This window comes from Falco cherrug, chromosome 9, assembly GCF_023634085.1.
Source record: "Falco cherrug isolate bFalChe1 chromosome 9, bFalChe1.pri, whole genome shotgun sequence".
NCBI classification, from domain to species: Eukaryota; Metazoa; Chordata; class Aves; order Falconiformes; family Falconidae; genus Falco; species Falco cherrug.
The window spans coordinates 47,296,205-47,319,528 of record NC_073705.1 but is presented as its reverse complement, the minus strand read 5'-3'; the positions used below and the strand labels follow the sequence as shown (position 1 = coordinate 47,319,528).

Genomic DNA, 23,324 nt, shown 5'->3' with positions numbered 1-23,324 from the left:
GTACTGTCAAGATCAGCTCTGTCTCTAATTGTATCCTCCCTGGAGAAGTTAACAAACTTATGTGTCATGGATCCAGCCTTCTTCAAAACAATACGTTTTGTACTACGCCTAAAGGCAACAGTGAGTCAACTACAGGAATTTTCTCTCTTGTGTCATCTCGGTGCCAGCACACTAGGCTGGATTCTGTTTGCCAGCATTAGGTAAGCATCCGATGGCTTCAGGCTGTTTTGCATCTGTGGCTTCAGTTTCCTGAGCAGTCATCTGCGAGGAAACTGAATCAGAAAGCTGAAGGAAAAAGGTGGGTCACATGGAATATTAGTGAATGACGATGTTTGTTTTGTATTTTTAACCAGTTGTTAGTGCCTTTCATGCGACAGATTTTGTGCATTTTATGAAGCCTGACCATGCCTCAGAAACCCCTGTGAAATACGGTACATGGTGTGCCTGCCTGTTTTAGAGAAAGGAAAACTTTGTCCTAATGAAGCTGGATTAACTATATTCCCAGCTAAATCAGTAACTCGGGAATAGACTCCCCACTCCCAGTCTTATATTGCACACATGGTGATCTGATAATATGTGCTATATTTTTCTGTTACAGAAGGCTACATCCCTTTTCTATTGCAACTTTACATCCACCCATTTGCGTCACATAAAAACGTGAAATAGATCTGTGAGTCCGTGACAGATAATATTCTAGAAAATAATACTCACGGGGGAAGTACTTGATTATTCCCAAATTAGAATTACTCAGCTAGTGTCTTGAACATATTGCAAACCACACCAATTAAAGGAAATAATTACTTGAAATTGGACCAACGTTTTTCATTCTGTGAAGGAACAGCTAATATCTGAGAAGCTATTAATCTGTTGAATAGCACCTTGCTGAACACAAGTCATGACAAACAGCAGTAAAGCAGAGGTCTGTGTTACTTAACATCTGTGTATTTTTCTCTATTAAGCCATGTATCAGCCATGTATATGAAGCCTTTGAATACAAGCGATACATACCACATGAGGGACTTGTGAAGTGGAGATATCTAAAGAAACAGAGAAACAGCTGGAAATAAATCCCATTTTTGATTACTAGTCAGCTTGTTCTCCTCTTAAGTACCGCAAGGTCACAGACATATGCAAGGGAAAGAATGCCTTGCCAGAGAGGGAAGCCAAGCTAATCACTCCACTGCCATTCATCTGAATATTTACAGTACATGTATTATTTTACAGCCAAGGCAGTAAAAATCCCAGGTTAAGGGTCCTTTTAAAATACTTGTGTTGGGAGAAATCTAATACTGTAGCAGGATGGTAGTAGTTCCTTTGTTATTACAGGTCCTTAAACATCTTTAGCTGCAATTTTTCTTCAAGCGTGCTTCCGACCCATGCTGCTAGGCAGAAACCGAACAAGAATGTGTATGAACTTTTTCATCCTGCTGTCTGCGTGGTTAATCACGTGGTGGATCCTGTCCAACAAGATTCCCCAACAGACAGCTAGCTATTACTGTATGGTACTGGCTTCTCACCTTTTGAATTCCACCTACAAAACTGTGTTAAAAGACAACTTAAATACATCCCTAATGTTACTGTTTACTAGGAGAATTTGTGGTAGTTGCCATAGGGAAATTGTGTAATCATGAATGAGAAGTGCCCATGAAAAAATGTATATTAAAAGCTGATCTAAGGCATGAAACCCCTTGTGAGGGTATGAACAAATTAGTAGACTAACAAGATTAGCATGCACCACAAGCTCTGGAGGAAGGACATGAATTCAGATTGTTAGAAAACAGATGTGGCTTTTGGATTCTTGTCCTCCATCCCTGATTTTGAAATTTTTTTCTAATGAGATCCTTGAAGTGTGATCAGTTCCATATGTGTTTAAGGGGGAGGCTGATGGTGGTTACACCTGCTATTAGTTTGCTGCATCTGCATGGATATTCTAGTTAGTGTTAAGGATGAAACAAATAAGAGCAAGAATTATCACCTGAAACAAGGTAATTGCAGGAAATCAGGATAGCATGGAACCCATTTCCAATGCCAGGTTATAAGACACCCTACCTTGCTTCAAGAGACCAGTTGGCTCCAAATATGTTAAAATATCTGTTACAATACTCTGTCCACATGTAGTAAAATGCTTTAAATTATCTGTCCCAACTGTTCTTTAATTCAGACCCACCACTGGAACTCATTGTAAGAATAACAGAAATATATATATATTTTAATTCAGATACCCATCTATGTAATTTTGTATTTTTATTTCTGTAAGTGCTTTCTGTTTTTTCCTTCTTGGATACTACTCTTTGCTATCTACACAATAATGATGGGTAATTTTCTGTTTCACAGTGGTGACTGCCGAAGGTTTCTTCTAATTAACATTGAAAAAAGAAGAAATAGAAGACTAGAGGATGACAAATGTGGAAGGGGAGCAGAGGGCTCATTGCGTGTGTTCAAGGAATAAGAAGCACCAGAAGTGAGGAGAGAGAAGTCATGTAAATCGTCAGGATGCTGTAAACAATTCCAAAGTAATCTCTTTTCTTTAAACTATTGTTCGGGAGGTGAATTAGGAGAAGCTGATAGAACAAGAGACTGTGGTTTGAATTGAGAAGAAATTGCACCAGTCCAGGGTGTAGAAAGGGTTCTGCTGGTGTTAGATACCAAGACTGGGAAACAACCACTGGGAGGGACTTGATCGCTCAGCCTTGATGGAGTCAGTGGAAAGAGAGGTGGGACCGGGCGGAGCGGAGGCGAGGTGGCCAGGGGTGGCCCGGCAGAAGGGCAGGGGAGGGAGCGCAGGGAGCAGGCTGGCTATCACGGGCCAGCGTCACCAGGCAGCCAGGGAACTGCCTCACCAGGTGATCTTTTCCCGGCTGCACGGCCACCAGGTTCCCCCAGGAGCTGCTCTGTCTCCCACCCACCCTGTCCTCGGCTCAGGTGGCTCCTTCATTTTGCCCTGCTCGCAGTGGCACCTGCAAGAGTGGTGACCTCACCTCCAGCACGGTCGGAGCTGCCACCGGCAGTTCAGCGCTTTAAATAAGCGCAGCGGGAGTGGAGGGAAGAGGATTTAGATCGAGGGGAGTCTAGGTCAGAGTAACAGACACCAAACCGTTACGTACCTGACCTTGGCTGTGCTTAGGCTGGCGGAGAAGCAGAGGAGTTCACGTAGGTGCCGGTGCCCAGAGGGGCTGGTGTATGGCACCCCGGCGAGGCGTTAGTGTTCGTTCAGAAATTGTCACCGGTTCATCACTGCTGTTGGATCTAAGCAGTGACATACAAACACTCCAAAGGTTTTTTAAGCCTCTGAAAGCATCACGTAGTAGTATCTACAGACTGCGGCAAATCAGAATTCCTTTGAGAGTAAGTCGGGGGGGGGGGGGGGGGACGGACGGACGTGCTAATTGTGTTTCAGCTCACATTCACTTACCATTTGAATGCTTGGTGAGCTTTGTTAGTGAAAATAAAGTTAATGATTATAGTAGTACTTTGAAATTATACGGTGCTGCTGTGATGTTCTAATGCCGTCTGAAATAGCAGAAGGTGATGCTGCCGATCACAGGTGCTGTGCTCTGCACAAATACGGATTTTCAGGGCTTCAGCTAGTGCGCTTTTCCTCTGATGTGAACATCACCGCGTGACCGGTGCTTTAGACCCAGAAGGACAAAAAGCCTGGAGTCAGTGATGACATAAGGTATCTCATGCTACCCAAAGATAACTAGATACAGTCTTTGCTAATTAGTATCATTTTGTGAGATGGATTCAAATAGATTATTGGATACTATCATGCATCTGCAATGCTAATTTACTGCCTCTGCATGAAAAATGTTATCCTACAAGTTGAAATTGAGTTAAGCGGGATATCAGAGAGCTAAATAACCCAAATTGTTATGCTGGTTCTAATCAGTTATTTAGTCGCAGTAGTAGAGAGTGTGCATTTTTTTTGTAACAGCAAAGCACAAACTTTATGCTGGAGTTCCCTATTTTCGCTCAGCTGTTGAAAGGTACTGGTTTGGCATCTTAGAATTCGAGCTTTTATGGATATAAATACTCTTTTGGGGAAATAATTTTTGGACCTCCAATGTAATGTTTTTGCTCTTTGTCTTGAGAAATAGTTCATCCTTTCTGCAAAATGCTTACCTGATAAGCAGATGCTGTCCCACATAGTAACTTTACACAAAGCATACCCAGACTTCCCTCTAGCCTTTTGCACCAGCAAATACATTCTTTGAATTGATGCTGTCCTTTCTCTCAGCCACTATAAAATACAGCTTGAGGAAGCTAGATCTGTTACCACCGATCTCAATCTACCTTACCAGTCTTTTCTCAGCTCCCTAAAGATAACGAATGGGAACGTGATGTTGCACTACCATGGGTCAGCTTCTATCTGACAAATAGAAACACTGGGGAACTCTGGTCTGCTCTGTAAATATTGGTTTATACAGAAACTGAAATGTCAGTTAAATTAGTATGTTAAACTAGAAGGAAATGTGAAGCTTTTTGGTGTCTATTCCTTTTTCTTTTTCTTTTTTCTTTTTTTTTCAAGTTGGTAATTCTTTTTGAATTGTCTAGATTTATTTATCCATCTGATTATTACAGTGGTTTACCACCACATTTGCATCGATACATTGCGTAATCCTAAATTATCATTTTGGTTTTCTGTGTTGCTACTCTCTGAACAACTTCTATTGTTTTTCTTGGCCTAGCTGCAGACTGTCCCCACCCTCTTCCCTTCTGCGACTGATCAAATTCTGCAAAGAATTCTCCGCTTTGGATAGACTGTCGCTTCCCACCCATGCTGTTCTCACTGAGGTTGGAAATGTTATTAGTTTTATTTAGTGTGGGGAAAAACTTGGCTAACCCTTCAGAACCATCTTTCAAGTCCTGTAATTCAATGAAGTCTTTATTTACAATGGTAATAGCTATTTTTCCCTGTGCTGTCCAAACTGAACTCTCTCTGGTTACAAGAGAATGAAGCACTGTTTTTCCATTTTCATGGCAAAATGGTCCTATTTTATTTTTCAGTTTGGGCAAAAAGCAGCATAACCTTGTTTAGAAGGTTTACTAGAAAAAGAAGCAGCTGTTACTTTCCACATTATGCTATCTTTTAATAGCTTTTTTGCCAGGGACTGAGGGAGGAAGGCAGGCAGTCATATACAACCTGATGAGTGTGAAACTGTTATTCTGAGACTTGGATATTCCACTTCTTTCCAGTCCTAATCATTGATTTTACACACTAAAACATGAGCGCTGGATTCAGTCCCATCCCTTTTTCCCTATGTGCTGTTTGTCTGGGAGTGTTTTAGAAGGACAGCAATTCAACACTTCGCGTACCTCTGTCCTGAAACAGCTTGGTGAGTTTGTTTCCAACTACTTGGCTGAATGGTCCCAAAAATCCTTCTACTGCTTTTGCGTGGTCTGCAGGTGCGAATTACAGATCGGGGGCCTCATTTTGTGAGGAGCTGAATTCACATCAAGACTTCAGTGCATCAGTCTGGATTCCCAGACACCCCAAAAACTAGGCACTGTGATTTTCACTACTTTTTAGTTCCCTTTGCTGCCCACCATTGCACTTCAGATGCGTTACGAGCCAAGTGGTAACTGCACCCACCTTCTCTCTGTGCTTCCAGGCACTGGTGGAGTTGGCCTGAACCTCACTCTGCAAATGCTGGCAGCAGCTGGCTGTTTTTTTGTCTCTTTGCTTCTGGCAGCAGTGTGCTGCCAGGTTGTGGCCACGTGTAGCATGTGCCACCTCCACACATCCATCACCTGGAAGGGCAGGAGAAAGGGCTTTTGGGTGGGAGAGATGGGAAAAAAACGGTGAAACTGGAGCTTCATCTGTACTGATGAAGTAGGGGAGCATGGACCCCGCTGCCACACCAGGGTAGGGGAGGCTCCACCAGCACAGCTCAGTGTCCTAGAGATCCCAGACGAGTATTTGAGCATTTATTCTGACTTTCCCATATAAAGCAGATGGTAATATTTCTTATGGTACTCTGTGAGGAGGGTTAGGTCACAGCTTGGGTTAGATTTTATGATGCATCTGTTCTCTGTCTTGGATGTGAAGACTTTGTATGCTGTCAGCAGAAAGCAGAGGGCACTGAGGGTCCGCTGACACCTCAAAGGCACACTGGGGCAGTCCCCAAGCACTCCATCAGGGCTGTGTTCCAGAGGAGAGGAACCACAGAAGGACCCCCTGCTCCCATCCCCACTGCACAGCCATTCTGCATCTGGAAACGTGGCCCTGCCTTTGCTAGCGCTCTCAGGGCAATACAGAACAGATTCGGGTCGCTGTTTGGGTTTTTTATATCTGTTGCCACAGTCTTTTCCCTAGATGATCTCTTCTTTCCTAGCTGTACGATCTGGATATCTCTGCTTTTCTGCTGCAAGGACGTATGCCAAGAGAAGACCTGAGCGAAGTAATCGGTCTCTTCTGTGCTTTAGTCACAAAGACCGGTGTCCCTTGGTGCTGCCTTAGAGGATCCCTGTGGGTGACCACCACCACAAAGCCAGCATCCCTTTCCTGCTGCCTCTGCCTCCCGAGCGCACGCGGTGAAACCGCGGGCCCTCCAGCGTGTCTGGATCATGCCCCACAGCTAAGCGGTAAGTAACGAACTAAAGCTTCGAGTGTCCTGCTAACAGAGCGTCACCTAAGCATAATCCAGGCCCTGACTCAAATTGACAAGGACAGGTTGGCCTCTGAAATAATCTCTTTAAATAGCAGCAGCCGTCTCTCTCGGAGGCACTGCCCTCCCCCAGCAGCGCTGGAGAGCCGCTTACGGCACGCCGCCCACTGTTTCCCACCCAGGCACTGCAGGGCTGGCACTTCTCACAGGCAAGTGTGTCCCCTGCCCGCAGGCTCCCAGCTTTGCTTTGCACCCGGAATTACAATGAACTTTGCAGCGCAGTTTCTCTACTCCAGGGTGTTAAAAAACAGAACTCCCAGGGACTACTCCAGGGAAGATGAAGACTACGATCCTTTCTGGCAAAGGTTGGAGAATATTGCTGTCTGACTTAGAGCTAGAGTGCCTCTTTCTCCCCCTCAGGGGTCATGGTCAGCCCTCGGGGTCCACCCAGGGCCAGGCCCACGGACATGACAACCCCTGGACCCCTCCTGCCTCCTTACGGTGTCGTAGTTGGAGTTTTGCTTCACCTCGTTGTTTATTTAGTGGCTGTGCTATATAGGTAATGCTTTCTTTTTCCTTTCCTTACTTTCTGAAAAAAAAAAATAAATTGTTTGTAATGTTCCAGTATCTCCCAGATCTCCCAGGGCTCTGTGAGTGTGAGCTGTTCTTGGAGTCATCCACTAGCAGCAGTGGAGAACTGAATACTTCAAGCCTGCGGAGTTCAGCTTTCTTATTTCTTCATGAGTATGGCATTAGAAATAACCTTAGGCAGGCCGGTGGACTGCTGAAAATTTATGGTGGGATAGCCTGTATCAGATCCTGTAATTACAGGTATTCCACGGTTGTCTTTGTTATGGTGTTTATGGTCTTCTTGAATTCCTGTTTTCAGGCTTGGATGGTGCAGATGGAATTTGGGAGATGTCTAGTGCCCTTGCACAGCACAGGCTGGGGTGTGTGCACCCGCGTGGCATGGTTATGTTTGCATAACTTCACTCTTAACCTTTTCCATAGTGTTTTCTCCCCGAATTTTATTATCTGGATAAAGCTAGCAAGATCACAACCTGGTGTTCCCAGATGTGATATAAAGAAGGGGCCATTCTCGTTTCCTGCATCCTGCCAATAGTCACAGATGTTGGTAATATTTAAAACATAAATTGTTTCAGTGGGCTTAATGCTGTTAATAAACCCTTATGAAACACCAAAGGGGAAGACAAGATTCCAGTTCTACACTGAAAAAATGGGTTGCCCAAAGTCACGCACGATGTGATGTGTTCTGCAGCGAACTGAGAATCTTAAAGCAGTCCTCTCGTTACAGGAGCACTCTTCCCTCTAGTTCGGGTTATGCTGTTTGTTCTTTGTTACAAGTGAATTATGGAGATGTGTAATCACCAGAGAACCTCTAAACTCAGAATACATTTAACTTAAAGAGGAAAAAAGTTTAATTATGTGAAGAGTTTTAACTGTCAAACTGTGTGCGGTGTTTGGCAGTGGTCATTTGACGTGCACAGCTGTGAACATCCTATAAGCACTGCTTAGAGGGATGGGTCTGAAGGGCACTTGGAAGGTGTTGAAGCAGAGGTACCCAAGAGGGCTGCCATTCTGAGTTCTGGCTTCCAGGTTACTTTTTCTCATGTTATCTGCTTGGCAGCTGGCACCCAGTTGCCATTGCCAGCAGTAAGCAATGACACCTCCATAGTGTGTGTGGAAGCCTGGCAATGGATTATTGACCACAGATGAAGGGAGATATAGTACTAGGCTCGGGCTCTGGCAAATCTGACTTACAGACAGTAAGGGGATACTTTATCAGAAGTGATGAGGCAGCTTGATTGTTCCCTGCGTGAGCCTGAGCTTTCTTTGCCTTTGTTGCTGCTGTAACACCACCTGGTTTTGTCAGACCTGTGACATGATGTGGTAGGGTTATGAATGCCTGCTCAGCCTCAAGGCTTGCTTATTCTGTACCTGTCTGTGTTGGATGGTCGCAGTGCATACATCCCCTAACATTTGTGTCGTGCGGGCTGGTAACTAAGCCCTGATCTCTTTGTCTTTAAGACACTCTGCTAAGTAGCCCTGCTATGAACTTCCTGCTGGAGTCTTAGGCAAGTCACTCGATCTGTCTGTGCCCCAGTTTCTATCAGTGAAGTTGAGCTAATGATTACTGAATATATATTTCTGCTTAGGGCAAGGTGTTGGTGATTCCTATGTGACTTAGGAACAATCACTTTGCCGAGGGTTTGTGTATCTGAATGTCAGAGATACATTTTAAATTTCCATCCCCTAATTGCCGCTAGTTGGAGTGATACAGTTTCAAACAGATGTCTCTAAGTACTAGTACAAAATAATGGTGATTCAAGAAAGTAATATTTGAGTGCAGTATTGTCTTTGATCTTTTTTAACTGTATTGTCAAAGAGAGATCTAGCGTGTTCCTTCCCCATGCCTGGAGCAGTTTACTTGCAAGACCCTGTGGTGCTGTGGAGGATGCTCAGACACTATACGGGGCAGTAACCTAGAAATACTAGCAGTGAAGATAACATCTGTTAATGATGTTTCTTGCTATTTGTATCTCATCGAGCTTCAATTTTTCTATCATTTCTCTTTCATAAAGGCCCACTTAAACAAGCTGCTGGGATGCTTTTAAAAATTGCCACTATTGAAGCATTTGGATGTCATTGGGGACCGGGGATAAAAACATAGAAGAGGAATTGGGATGGAACAGGAATGTTTAGGAGCTATTGGGAAGGGGTATTGCAACAAACAGGGGCAGTGTCAGCAGGGTGGGAAGGCTCGGTCATCCTGAAGGGTCAGAGGAGATGGGGCTGGGGATGTAGAATAAGAAGGATTAATGGAGCTGGGGAGGTTCTGGGTAAAAGAGGGATTTGGATGAGGGAAAGGGCCCTCTCTGTCATACCCTGGGATTACCTCTTTCTCACTCCTTTGAGAGGAGATCCCAGCCCTAGTGAAATCTCAGTCATAAGCCAAGCAAACTGCTACCTGCAGCAGGCTGCTTCCCTTGTCGCACAGACACTCCCCCACCGGTATGTGACTCATCTCTGCTCAACACTGAGGAATGAGGCAGAAGTGCCTTTAAAGGGGTTACTTTCTGCTGTAATAAGTATTCTGAACTTGCAGGCATGAGATCTGAGCCCATTTATCCAGAAGGCAGATGACAAGTACGTCTAAAACTGTATCTTACCAATGTCTGTTGCTTGGTGTGCTCCAGGAAGGTCTTCAGGGAGCCTGAAGACGATGACAGCACATAAATAGGAGCTTATGAAACCTCCAGCCTCAAAACGTCATTTTTTTTTAAAAATCCACATACAGAGAAAATATGTCAAAATGCCGATGCGTTAATTACAGGCTAGCTCCAGTTCACTGGGATGGTTTGAAGTGTATTCAAGCTTAACGCTTTGCCAGTTTGCACTGTGCCAGTGATCAGCCCAAGTCTGGCACTGGAGTTTGAAGCCCCTGTCATGGCGTAGACCTGTATGGATGCTAAAATATTCTATGGAACTTGTACCATGCTGTCAGTCCCTCTTCATGATGAGTGCCTATCGTGGGGAATGCAGACGATAAAAGCTGCTGCAGAAATGACAAAGAAATTCTGAAGTTTGAGTCTTAGGCTAAAATGCCTTTGTTTCCTTTGTGACACTTGAGTTTCTGTCTGTGAAGCAGCACAGTAACATGGGAGCGTGTGCCCATAATTCCAGCTTCATTTCTGCCTCAAAACATGTTGTTGTGACTCATATTGTAAGAGGTGTAAAAGCTGCCAAATGGGCCAAATGCTGACATCGGGTATGTCTGCCAATCAAAATGCCAACACTGGGTCAGACCAAAGAGCAGTCGACCTTTGTGCCTTCTCTATAGTGGTGGCCAGTAACAGGAGCTTGGAGAAAAATAAAAGCCACCTAAGATGCTTCCTCTTGTACGCTTTCATGTCTGCCAAGTGCGTGCTTAGGGGCTGCCTGAATCAGCGATTCCTTCTTGACCGATGTGTTTATTGGTCACTATTAGACCTAGTTCCGTACAGTTGCACAATTTTATCCTTCACAGCGTCCTGTGGCAATGAGTTCTGCAAGCTAATTATTTTCTGTAAGAAGGGAACTTTTAAATTTTCTCTGGTATTTTCACATGATCTCCCCCTAACACTTATATTGGGAGAAACAGTGACTAATCCTTCCCAGTTTGTTACTCCCTGGACATCTGTGACTGCAGAATTTTTGCTCCTTCAGTTTTAGAAGCTGAAGAGATTCAGTATATCAGTTTAATCTGGTTAGTCTGTTTCATGGATCCTGAGGAAGGCAATCTGCCTGTGCGTCATCTGATGGGGGCATGTCAGTGTCCCATCACTGCAGGGTAACTGTGTGGGCATCTCTTTCTCCCTGTAAAGAAGGCAGCAGTTTGTGGTCTTTAGGTATAGCATGTACTGCAACTGGGGTTTATCCTCCCAAAATCTTATTTGTTGTTTTTCTTAATTTCTTAGTTTATTACTGTTTTTCCAAACTTGTTTTCCCCGGTGCTATTTAGCTCGACGAAAATTATCAGTATATTCAAAAAAACAGAAACAGAAAAATTATTCATTCCGAGTTGTTGCTTTTTATCATTCTGCAAGTACATTTTGGCACACGCTGTCTTTGCATTGGCTTTGAGACTTTAAACTATGTAAAGCTATCTGCTTAAACAAATAATAGTATTTCCAGTTCCTTAATTATCTATGGAATGTCTGCATTTGGATCTTCTCTTATTTTTTACAGTTATGCTGAGCAGCTGTTCTCGAAAAAGTAGGTTTATAAACAGTATTTTCATGTTTGCTTTTACTAATCATTTTAAGGGTAAAATGTTGCAATTTATAACCACCTAACAAAGCTTGCCAGCTGCATGTTTGTTTTAAGGCTGGAAATAGACAGACTTTTTTATGAAAACTTTCCTAGACAAACTCCAAAAAAGACAAAGTGATCCATTTGAAAGAAGCAAAGTTTTGTAATGCCAGGGTTTGTATTTATATTGGCTCAGATTTTCATCTGGTGGGCATGGTCACTGGAATAGGAGTTGTATTTTGTTACTGTGCACGAGCAGTAGCATGCTGTCTTTTTTGTGAGCCCTTGCATGCTTTCCTGCCTGCTTGGACTGTTCCTGCAAAAGCGATGCATGCTGAGCTGATCTCTGCCAGGCACGTCAGCCGTGTGTGAGGAGAGAAATGCGTCTGACCCGACGAGGTTACTAGTTGCCTGTTTGCGACGGGTTATCAAACCCCAATCCGCTGTCTACCTTGGGAGCTGGGGAGCTCTCAGTGGGTCTGTGGCACACCCAGGCAGATTCAATAGGGAAAAAATGTCATCCACTAATGTAAATGAAAAATACGTACATAGAAGGAGAATAAAAAGTCATCTGAAATAAATACAATACATACGTATACAATAGAATGTTGATATTCCTTTTGTAATGAGGCTGCTGACCTCTCAGAGGCAAATGGATGATAGTTTCCATATTAAACGTTGCGATGGTAATGTTTCAAATGTTCTCTAAACATATCTCAAGCTTGAAGAGCCTATATGTATTTTACAGCTGTTAGACTTCTGTTCTTTTTTTTTCCAATGGTCATAAGGTGTTGTCTCCATCAGGGTCCTGAGCAGCTGTTCACTGTTCATGAAAGCAATGCTGCAGATCAAAGACTGAGAATCTGATTTACTTACCTCCTTTGTAGGGCCAAAGAAAAGGAAATCCGAGACTAGGGCCAAAAATCAATATCTCGTTATGGCCTTTCTATTTGCAGGTAAAAATATTTCATGGCGCTAGTGTGGTGAGGCAGTACACTGGAATTTGTACTTACTAGCAGAACCCTGGTTCATCAATGGACTTTTTGGGGGTCATCTTTGGCTGTTTTCTTTTTTTATGGACTTTCTGTAGTTGATTGCAACAGATGGAAGGAAAAAGTGTGACTTTATTTCCTATTTCATATGCCAGTCAGTAAAAAAATTTTTTACATAGAAAAATTGCAAATTTTTGATCTGCCTGTATATTTTACCCTACACATACCCTTTTAACCCACTGCCAGAAATATCATTTATTGCTAATGCTTGCTGAACATTTTAGATAATATGCCCAGGGATCATGTGCATATGGTTTTCTATTTTGGAGTGGTTATGGTCTACTGTGGTACGGAAAGTGTTTTTTTGGGGGGGGGTAGGATACAAACGCCTAACAGCGATGTGGCCTCTTAGGTGCTGATAGCTGTTGCTTGTGCCAGGGGCTGTGCTGTAACAAGTTCACCGGGACACAATTGGATCTGATTCTCATCTTTGCATTAAGCTAACTGATATGCATGAGAACTAACACTGGAAACTTCACATCTTGATAAAGTGTTCCAACTCTCTAACCACAAAGGAACAGAAATGCAGAAAAGCATGGAATATTGCTACTTGATAAGGTATTTAATTTGAAGGCAGAATGCCTGCTCTTTGGGTGTATCAGCTTTAAGGTACAGTATTGGGAAAATATTTTAAATCACAAGTTTCAATATAAACATGTGTAAATACTTTATTTATTTATCTTAGAAAATTATTGTGGTTCTCATTAATTTTGGAGAGTGAAGACCTTACAGCAAAATTTGTCTTTTTTGTGTCCTGCGAGGATACACAGAATTATTGATGCTACTGGTATGTTATTTGATTCAAATAACAAAACCTTTTATGTTGCCCATATTGTTATATGAAGCCCTCAGTGAAACAATTGGAAGTGTAACAGGAAGCAGAGCTACTGGCACAGATTATTTGGATCACAAAGAAAACGGATGGCTCTGCCACAAGTGGGGCAGCTGCTCAAAGAAGCAGCTGTTTCTAAATATTTTAAAATTCTTTTTGGAAATTATTACAATGCATATTACACTGCTGATTGCTGCTGTAAAACTAGGGCAACGTTTGCTTTAGCTATCCCTGCTGATGAATAATTGTATAACTTAAACCCAAATTATTTTGTGAAAATGGTAAGTATTTTTTGTTGGAGATGATGCTAAAAACTCAGACATAATTTAACATGCATATTTTTTAGAAAACCCTTTCTTCCAAATAAAATAATAAATAAAACTGAGCTGGTTGTGTAGAGAGGCTTATACCATCTGTGTAATCATAACCACACAGCAGGGGTGGTAATCAGCTCTTCTCCAAATCACTGGTCTTCTGCTTAATGCTCCTTTTCCCCCACATTACTTTCCAAATTCCAAGAATTCCTAGAAGGTTGGCATTTATTTGTTAGTAGGGCTGCAAGATCCTACACTGCAGTATGTTATCCCCTGTGAACTCCTGAATGCTGTGGGACATAGAGTAAGGCAGCTGAAGGTAGGAAAACTGGCAAATTTTTGTAGCAGCGTTGTCTCTCCAAAGTTCCTTGGGCAATGAGGTTTGTGTGGTATCATGATGTCATCTTATCTGCGGGTGTTCTTATTTATGAAGTGTTATCTTGCAGATCAGGAGACCTAGTTCTTTGCCTCTGTAGTAGGATATAATTGTTCTCCCTTATCAAAGTAATTTCCTTCCTGTCAGGAGGCAGTCGATGGCTGTCAGGAGTATGCTCCGCAAGTACGCAGGAGCAGAGAAGCAGACCTCTTGTGTGCCACGTAATGACATTTGATGCTGCTATTAATAGTATAAGGGAATGCTCCGCAGCAGCTATTTGCCTTTTTTGAAAAACACAGAGTTGCGTACAGCAAATACAATTCCATTTATTCCAAAATTTCTGGAAATGCTGAACTGGGATCATTGATGATTGAGTACTGACTACTGAGGAAGATCTGGGCTGCCCAGACAGCATGGATTATAGCTTTCTTGGTCTCTTGGGTATGACGGTTTCCCAGTTTGTCCGCATGCCAGGTTACCTGTGGCTTTTCTAAAAGCTGGCTGGTTACAGTAGCTGTCAATGCACCTGCGAGAGAGGTAATAAGACAGGAATAATGCAGTCTGCCTATTTGAGACTGGCAAAGGACAACTGAGATGTGCATCCTTCATAAATGCTAAATGTCAAGTCTTTCATCATCCAAGCTTTCCTAACAAGTTTCTTTTATTTTTTTTAGGGATGACAATAAAATAAAGAAACAAGATGCCCCAGCACTTTGTGATCTTCACTGTTGTAAAGATGGGAAGATAAGAAATGGCCTTATTGGGCAGAAGCCAACCTCTATCAACCCTGAGAGACTCAAAGATTTTGTTGAGGAGGATTACCTGAACGGGGACGTGAAGACCTGGGAAATGAAGATAGTGAGCCATAATGAGGAGTTACTTAGGGATGCCCTTTCCCGCATCCCTCAGTCAAGCAGTAGGAGCAGCCTGTCAAGCTGTAACAAGCTGATTCGATTTGAAGATATTAGTGCAGCAGCTTTCAAAATCCAGTGCGGTGTTCAGAAAACCCCTTGCATGGTAGGGAGACTTTATGGCTTTGCATTCTCTCAATGTTTCTTTTCTTTATAAAAGTCGATCAGAAATGAAGGCAGAGTATGTGTGAGCTGCAGGGTATAGGTCTGTGTAAGATGACTCGTGTTCATATTAGTTGCTGTTAACTGTCAATAATAATCCTCTTCTTACCTGTTTACACTAACCTAAATCCTCAAAGATGCAATGACAGAGGGTAAACCACATTAGACGTAAACTTAACGTAGTGTGGTGTTATGCTCCTGGTGAAAAACTCTTGTGACAAGGAACGTGAGTTGGAGGCGGCGGACTGTCAGTGTTTGAGTAAGCAGGCTTGTGGGAGGGTCTGGTTTGGAACTAGCCCTCATATTTGAAGAGTTTGAAGGTACAGGTTTTCCCTCCTAGCCTGGTCAACCTGGCAAGGCTGTATACGTTCTGTAACCAGGTGGTTCTGCCACATGCATCCTCAACAAAACGAGGACATTAAAATATAAACGCACAAACATACGCACCTATCAATCAGTGTAGGTATGAAAATGACTGAGATGCTCCCATAAATGCAAATCACGCTCTTGATGAATCCCTCCCTGTTGCTGACCAAGGCACCCCGCCAGCCTCACTGGCCGTGGGCTGATTTCTGACCTGCACAGGGAAGGGACCCTGGTGTCTGAGCCACTGCTTGGGTTAACAGTCCCTGGAGCGCAGCGGGTGGCTCTGTAAGGCAGTTTTCCTGGTTCCCAGATGGTGCCCGCTGATCCAGAGACATCATAATTACTTTTGATGATGTTTTTTTTTTTTTAGTTTAGACCTCCCAAAATAAGGATAGCTGTGGGTTCTGTTGCGTACTACTGAAGAAGTGCGTCTTGTGACAAGGGACATGATACAAGACCGTTTGGGGCTGCATTGTGGCACAAGAACCTTGCAGGGCAGTCTTGGCCAGGGTGTGGGGAGAGAAGCTGGATGTGTTTTGCGTTCATGCACTTCCCATTCAGAGTGACTCGGGAGCAAACCGTCCTGGCAGCTGTACCTGGGGTTTCCTTCGGAGTGGACAAGTCTGCTTAGAGCCTTGCTTGGGAAAGCCGGGGCAGGGGGAGTGGGCAAACACGTGTACAGCATGGGTGGTCAGGGGCCAGGGCTTGGGTGAACAGAGGCAGCGTACCACACTCTGCACATTGCATCGTTTGCCACCAAACCTCTGAGAGTGTTGTGCCTGAGCACAGACAGTGCTCTGGGTGAAGGTGTCAATATTCTGCTGTTGTGGAGAGACTGTCGTAGGAAGAGAAGATTTGCATTTGTGTTGCAGGTAATGAGCACTGCACTTCTCTGTGTTGGACAGCTCTGGTCATGTTAGATGGGTTAAATCTTGCTGTACAAAAGCAGGTCTATGGGCAGGGAGAGCGAGTGTGTCACGGCTTAATTTGGAAAGCAGAGCTAGCTGGCTCCGTACCCTTTGGTGGCCTGGATCATCCCTTCCCTGCAGCTCATGGCATTGTGCATTTCTGCCAGACAGTTACAGGATACTGCCTCTGCACATCTGCCAGTGTGAGGCTCGGGGACCCTTGGCCATGTGGGTCCTGGAAGGACCTTGTTCACACCTTCAGCTCAGATGGATCAGACCAACAGCTCAAAACTAGTAAAGTCCACCTTGGCCCCATCCCCTGAGCCATCTACGTGCTCCAAATGTATGAGCACTTTCACTCTGAAAATTAACCAACCAGCTCATCCTGATGTAGGAAAAGGCAAGACTGCACCACTGAGTCCATCTTTTGTTCCTGCAGACATCCGTGTCACATGAAACATTTTGTAAACTGATCGTGCTCCTGCTCACAAGTAATTAAGATCTCTCTGGCCAATTCAAACCATTTCTTCTCACGCAGCTTTGTCCCTTTTGATGGTTTTGGCTGGGGTGGAATTAATTTTCTTCATAGCATCTAGTGTGGGGCCGTGCTTTGGATGCGTGCTGGAACAGGGCTGACAGCGCAGGGCTGTTTGGTTACTGCTGCGCAGAGCCTGCCCGGAGCCGAGGCCCTTTCTGCTCCTCTCACCGCCCCACCAGCGAGGGGCTGGGGGGCACCAGGAGCTGGGAGGGGACACGGCCAGGACAGCTGACCCCCGCTGACCCAGGGGATGTCCCATACCCTCTGGCCTCATGCTCAGTGTGTAAAGTTGGGGGGAGTTGCCGGGGGTCTGCTGCTCAGGGTCTGGCATCGGTCAGTGGGCAGCAAGTAATGGTTTTCATTTGCATCACTTCTCTGTCTTTGGGTTTTTTTCTCTCTCTGTTATTTTCCTTTTCATTACAATTTATTTTTTTATTTTATTTAAATTGTTAAACTGTTCTTTTCTCACCCCATGAGTTCTCTCACTTTTACCCTTCTGATTCTCTTCCCTCATCCTGCTGGGAGGGAGAGCGAGCAAGCAGCTGTGTGGTGCTTAGTTGCCAGCAGGAGTTAAACCACAACACCCCTCGACTTAAATAGTTCTTTTCTCTTGGGTTTCCCTGCCAGATTTATGCAACATGGTTGTATCCGCTTTCTGCATTTACTTTGCCGAGATAAACAGGCTAACTTTCCTTAGTCTCTTTTTATGAACTGTGTTTCTAGGATGATCAGAATGGTGGAAGATCTGTATCTCCACTTGTTTTAGTGTGAAAACAGCCCATGACTGTTGCTGTTGAAAGTAATGTTCCTGCAGAAGTCATATCTTGGTATATGTTTCATGCACTGGTTCAAAAACAAAGTATTGAAAGCACAGAGCAATGTCAAGAAAATCACAGATCACCTTTATTTTAGCTCGTCGCTGAGAGGTAAGTTTCCCTTTCAGGGGCAGATGTTTGGGTTAAAAAAGTGAGCGTGACTATAACCCATTCAGTTAATTGAATGGAAAAACACTTTGTGCGGTGATTCCTGATCTGCAGGTAAGACCATGGATGGAGCATCTTGGATCCTTATGCAGGAGTGTGCCTGGAGCTGAGATACGGCATCGTGAATGATCATACCAGATATCCTAGTGGTAGTGCGTATAGAAAAGCAAGGAATCAGCATTAAATTGCACGCTTGGTTTGGTTACTGATGTAGGAACCTTAAGGGTTGCTTTATGTTAGCTTTGTGGATGCCAAATGGAGGCTGCGCCGTGTGATGTACATTAGACCCAGTACCTGTGGTCCATAGATAAGAGCACGGTGACAAAATGGAAAACTTACAGGCTGGTTCAATAAGTCTTACAAGGTCACGCATCAGGTCAGCACAGCTGAAAATAGCACCGACACCTCCTTTGCTAGAAGTGATTGCTATATTTAGGCTACATAAAAAAGCCTTAGTTGAGGGAAGCAGAAAAGAGTAACCTAGAGGTAAAATATTGAATATCAAAATGAAAGAAAAATGGCCTGAAGTACACCACCTCTGTGGTAAAGAGTGACTTAATGACACATATTTTTAAATGTCAGAGACTTAGAAACTTTATAAAGTCACAGGATTTATCTCCTTAAATTCTTTTTCTCATTGTTCACTCTGGAGTCCAAGATTGTCTACAAAACCAAAAAATGGTAAAACTAGTACAACGTGAAGAAGCAGTAAAGCAGTGTTTCCTGTCCGGTGTTCCTGTTCTGTTTTGCGTGGGCATTCTCCATAGATTAGGCTGTTTAGGATAGAAACGATTATCCTATTAGAGTACTAAGCACTTTCCATTCTTTCAGTTCTGCGATTTGCAGAGGAGCAGCAAGTGGTAACTCCTGTTGCAGGATTTTCAGAAGCAAAATAGAGAATCTGGCCCCACCTATGGGTGAGGAATTTAACATCAGCACATCCACTATAAAGCCTTGAAACATTCATCTGAAATACTTAGTTTAGCTGTATACATTAAAGCAAGTATCTGTTTCAGATACATTCAGTTTACATAAACTCGCTTTGGAGCTCCCACAGTCTGAAAAATGTGTCAGTACATATTAACAATGTACACTATCCACCATATGCATGACACTGTCTCTCTTTGTGACTTATCATAAATGAGGGCTTGATTCCCTAAATCCCCAGGTCCTCATTTGCTTTGGCAGGCAATGGAAGAGATAGAGCCAATTACGAAATAGAGACGCTGTAAGCCTGGGGAACTGGAACCCACAGGCTTACTGCAGCGCTGTTTCATAAGTTATCGTGTTTGAAACTCTTGTTTTAGATAATATGGTAACAGGAAATTAATATGGCGATGCATGCTGTGAGTTTCACCATTTGAAAAAAAACAAATTTAAAAAATCATGGACTTGGACACTGCATCGCATGTACTATGCTTGCTAATTCCTCTCTGCTCTGGGATCCTTTCTTTTCCAAACACTGAGCATTTTCAAGCAGCTGCTGCTTACACTTGCAATCCTGGGAAGTATTTTTTTATTTCCATTGTTCTTCAAAAAATAATGTCTTTTCTAATGTCATACTGGCCTTAGAATACAAAACGGACAATACTCAGTAGTGAATTGGTGTCAGAAACTCTAGCGGAGCCGTAATGGGACTCAAAGAGGAATTTTCTAACTGCTTTTGCGTCTCTTAGGAGGTGAGTATTCAATATCAGTTCTGGCAGGTGCAAAAATATCAAACCATAGGGTGATTTTTGAAATAAATAAGAATACTTCTTTTAAAATCTCTATTTGAACAGTAAGACCACAACAAGTGCTATTTTCAGAATTCGTAATAGCATGGGGTATGTATTTCCCTGCTGTGAGTTTGAAAAAGACTTCCATAAACCAGAAGAATCGGGTAGAAATACACTGTCATGTATTTCTAAAGAAATAGATTATGAAATTTATTTTTTAGAGCTCATACATAGCAGCTGAATGCATGTCTCACCAAGGAGCTGATGGGGTGTGGAAGGTTCTTCTTTTACATACATCCCCATAATGACATTTCTATACTCCAGTATTCTAGGCTATCCAAGCAGTATGGAATGGACATCTATCTGAAGAAAGAATTCCTTCAGTACACAGGATCTGTGAAGGAACGTGGTGTACTTTACCTTCTGACATCATTGCCTCAGGTATAGCAAAATGTCAACAGTCAAAAAGAAATAGATTAGTTCTGGTTCATAAAAACGGAGCAGCATTAAAGATACGTTTACCTATAATGTCCATGGAATCACAGCATTTCTTGCCTTTTGAACCATTGAGCTGAACAACATAGATAGTCTGCAAGTATCTGAATATAAAATACTTTATATATGCTTGGCTGATCTGCTGGTGAAATACTTAACAATATTTCAAAGAAAAGCTTGCAAAATGTAAACATTGGTGGTTTTCTGCAGCACTTAGATGAAAGTGTTTTAATGTGTACTATAGTTCTGACATGTTGAAACCACCAGACTTTAAGTGATGATGAAATTCAGTTACAATGGGTCATGAGAAAGATCTAGATCACCAATTAATTTTGTAATGAATTTCAGTATCATTAGATGAATAGCTCGTTTATCATTTGCCGTAGGAGGTTATTGAGTCTCTGCAACAATAATAATTATAATTGGCATGATACAGCAGCCCAGAAACAGTGGTTATTCCTGCACTTCTGTACTAATATGAATAAATACTTCTATTAGGGAACCTGAAATGAAAAAAATTTCACACAGGCAGGGAAGAGGGACCAGATATCAGCTCTGAGAGGTCAGACAGCAGCTCTTGGATTGGCTGGAGTTTTGCAGCTAGTTCCAGTGGGACAAGAGTTGAACCCACGGGAGTGCAGGAGCAGGGACTGATCTTGTGCTGTCTCTCAGCTCGGTTTGTAAGTCCTGAGATCACACCAGACATGCATATGCTATATCAGAATATGATCAGCTAGTAAAGGAAAATAAGTAAGTCAGACCATTAGAATGATCCAGGATCATAAAGGACAACTTTGTGACACTATATAATATGCAATAAGCAACCCTGTTTTTTAGGATCAGCAAAGAAAGGGAGTGATTGTGGCCTCGGACAGTAACTTTTCCATGGCTGTTGCTTACCACGCCTCAGAGCTCCGTATTCCAGTGTTCGTCATCATGTCAACCAGCACGTCCCCGGCCAGAGTGAAAATGTGCCGTGAGTACGGTGCCATGGTTATATCCTATGGCACTACCGCTAAGGATTCCCAGATGCACGCAAGAAGGTTGGCGCAGGAGAATGGGTACCTCTACCTCGAAGAGTAAGTGGAAAGTCAGGCTGTTTAGAAAGATCAGATTAGATGCTCACGCAGCTCTGCAAAAATAATTCGTTTCATTAAAATTTGATCACAGGTCATCAAAAAATTCCCCTTACCTGGAGTACGGACAGTTACATACATATTCCTAGGCACAAATCATGAATCTTTTTATGACGGGGGTGGAAACCAAAATGAAATGCTCTTCTTTCCCCCAAATGAGGCAAACTTCCTATTTAGGAATTATTTGGGCTCCTTTGATAATGGATATATGTTAACTCTTTGTGAGCCCTGTCAGAAAGCTGTAAGACTAGCATTCAGTTTTGGTCTCTCTGTTTGGAGTAAGATGGGTAAAAGCTGATCTTTAACGCAAAGGGTTCAGTGGCATAGTGTAGAGCAAGAGAAGGTTAATGCTGGGAAATTTTTGCCTATCTGTTTTGAGAAAACTGATTCTGCCGTGAAAAAAGATGATAAGAGGCTTCTTCACACATCTATTTAAAGTAGCTAAGGATGAGTGTAAATTTAAGTTTGAACTATTTGAGGTCATTGGACAAACCAGATTTAATGAAGACATAATTAGAATAAGACAGGCAAAAATATTTAGAATGGATCCTTTTTCCCTTTTTTTCCTTTTCTCTCTGCAGTCTCTTCTGTCTTTCCCTTCCCTTTTCCTTTTTCTTCTTCCTTGCCTTTTTTCAAGTAAGCTTTCCAAAAGCGTGGAGGGGTGACTCATTAGTGAGAGGTAGCCGAAGGTCCCTCTCATGCACTGAGCTGGAATGTTCCACTCCCTCCCCATCGCTGCCCCTGTGCAGGCTTTATCCACGACTCCGTGTTTGTACGGCACCTGCTGCAGTGAGCGCCCGTTCCCCTTCGGCTCCTGGGCACCTACCGCACTAAACTGGTGATCGTGAGGGGCGTTTCTTGGAAAGAATATCCCAGAATGGACGGAACGGAGAAAGTCCTCATTTCTTTCCTGGTTGGTTGCTTGGGAAGGAAGTATTAAAAACTGTACCCTTCAACTCCACTGTGAGCTCTGCCGACAGCAAGTGACCCACAGGGCTGGCTGGTGTGCTTTGCCTGTTGCCGTGGGCACAACCTTGTCCCAGACTGAGACTTTTAAAGAAACCTGAGGGAATGAGTTTCCCTAGATCCCACTGAATTTTAAACCCATTCAGGCTCTCTGAAAACCAAGCTTTCTGTAACTTTGTGATTTCTGACTGTCTGACAGTCATTTGTTAATCGATGTGTTAACTCTTGCATCAGCTATCACGTTTGCACCTAAGAACTAAACTGTTGTATTGTAATTTCATGTTTAATCTTCCCCTCCTCCCCAAATAATTATTCGTGTTACATAAGGTAGGTGTTCTCCAGGTTCATGAAGCTCCAGGGACAATGCACATAAAAGACTTCAGCATCTGGCAGTGAGGCACTGTAAATGTACACATTACTATTAATAATGCCGAAGCACTCTGATTTATTTCAGGTTTCAGGTTACAAGTGGCAGGTATTTTAGGTTACAAGAAGCAGGGTTATTCAGTCTGTTACCGTGTTTAAGTAAAACCTTGCAGATGCAATTTTTCACACTCTGGAGAAAAAAAAAAGAGGGGTGGGGTGGGGAACCCCCACTACAATTGTGAGCCTTTTCGTAACAGGATGCCTGTAACATATTTCGTTAGGTGTAGACTGGGAGAGCTTTCCCAGGGAGATGTACGCACGTACGCCTAGCCAGTCTTCTTCTGTTCATCGCTACCTGCCAAAGCTGTCTGTAAAACATCAGTTCACCTCCTGTGCTTCAGAATGGAACTTCTGAAATGTAGTTTTATTTCAGTGTAATTCTAGCTTGCACAAAATCTATAGCAATTTCATCCCACGATCTCCCTAACCAATTCATTCTTTCCTTCCTGAAGTCAATGTTACATGACTGCACGGGTAGTGTCCTGTAGCTGGGTGTGTCGGTGTCAGTCCTTCCCATTTCTTGAGTGCAATTAAAATACCGTGCTATGAAAATGGTCATGCAAGAGCTCAATTAGAGGAAAGAAACTTTTGGTCCGACTGTGCAACTTCCTGCGAGATTCCAGGAAGGAAATGTGATTTTCCAAGTTGGCATTCAATCATTAAGCCTACCTAATTGCTCCTTAGGTAACATGGGATTTTTTTTTAATAACCATAGATGTTA

At 43.1% G+C, this 23,324-nt stretch overlaps 1 protein-coding gene across 4 annotated transcripts in view; it reads left to right on the top strand.

Annotated features, from left to right (window-relative positions):
- The window catches only part of LOC102048466 (putative threonine dehydratase), a 52,087-nt gene that overhangs the window by 11,258 nt on the left and 17,505 nt on the right, over positions 1-23,324 (top strand). The window contains exons 1-5 of one of the 4 annotated variants that reach the window (XM_014286861.3): positions 4,689-4,794; positions 6,336-6,585; positions 14,669-15,011; positions 19,905-20,021; positions 20,913-21,154. In XM_014286861.3, coding sequence (XP_014142336.3) covers positions 14,844-15,011; positions 19,905-20,021; positions 20,913-21,154 — 527 coding nt within the window. In that variant the 5' untranslated portion in view covers positions 4,689-4,794; positions 6,336-6,585; positions 14,669-14,843. Of the gene's footprint in view, positions 1-4,688; positions 4,795-6,335; positions 6,586-6,719; positions 6,974-6,999; positions 7,168-14,668; positions 15,012-19,904; positions 20,022-20,912; positions 21,155-23,324 lie in introns of those variants that run through there. The other 3 variants (XM_027797179.2, XM_027797178.2, XM_055720387.1) reach the window with 3 other exon arrangements.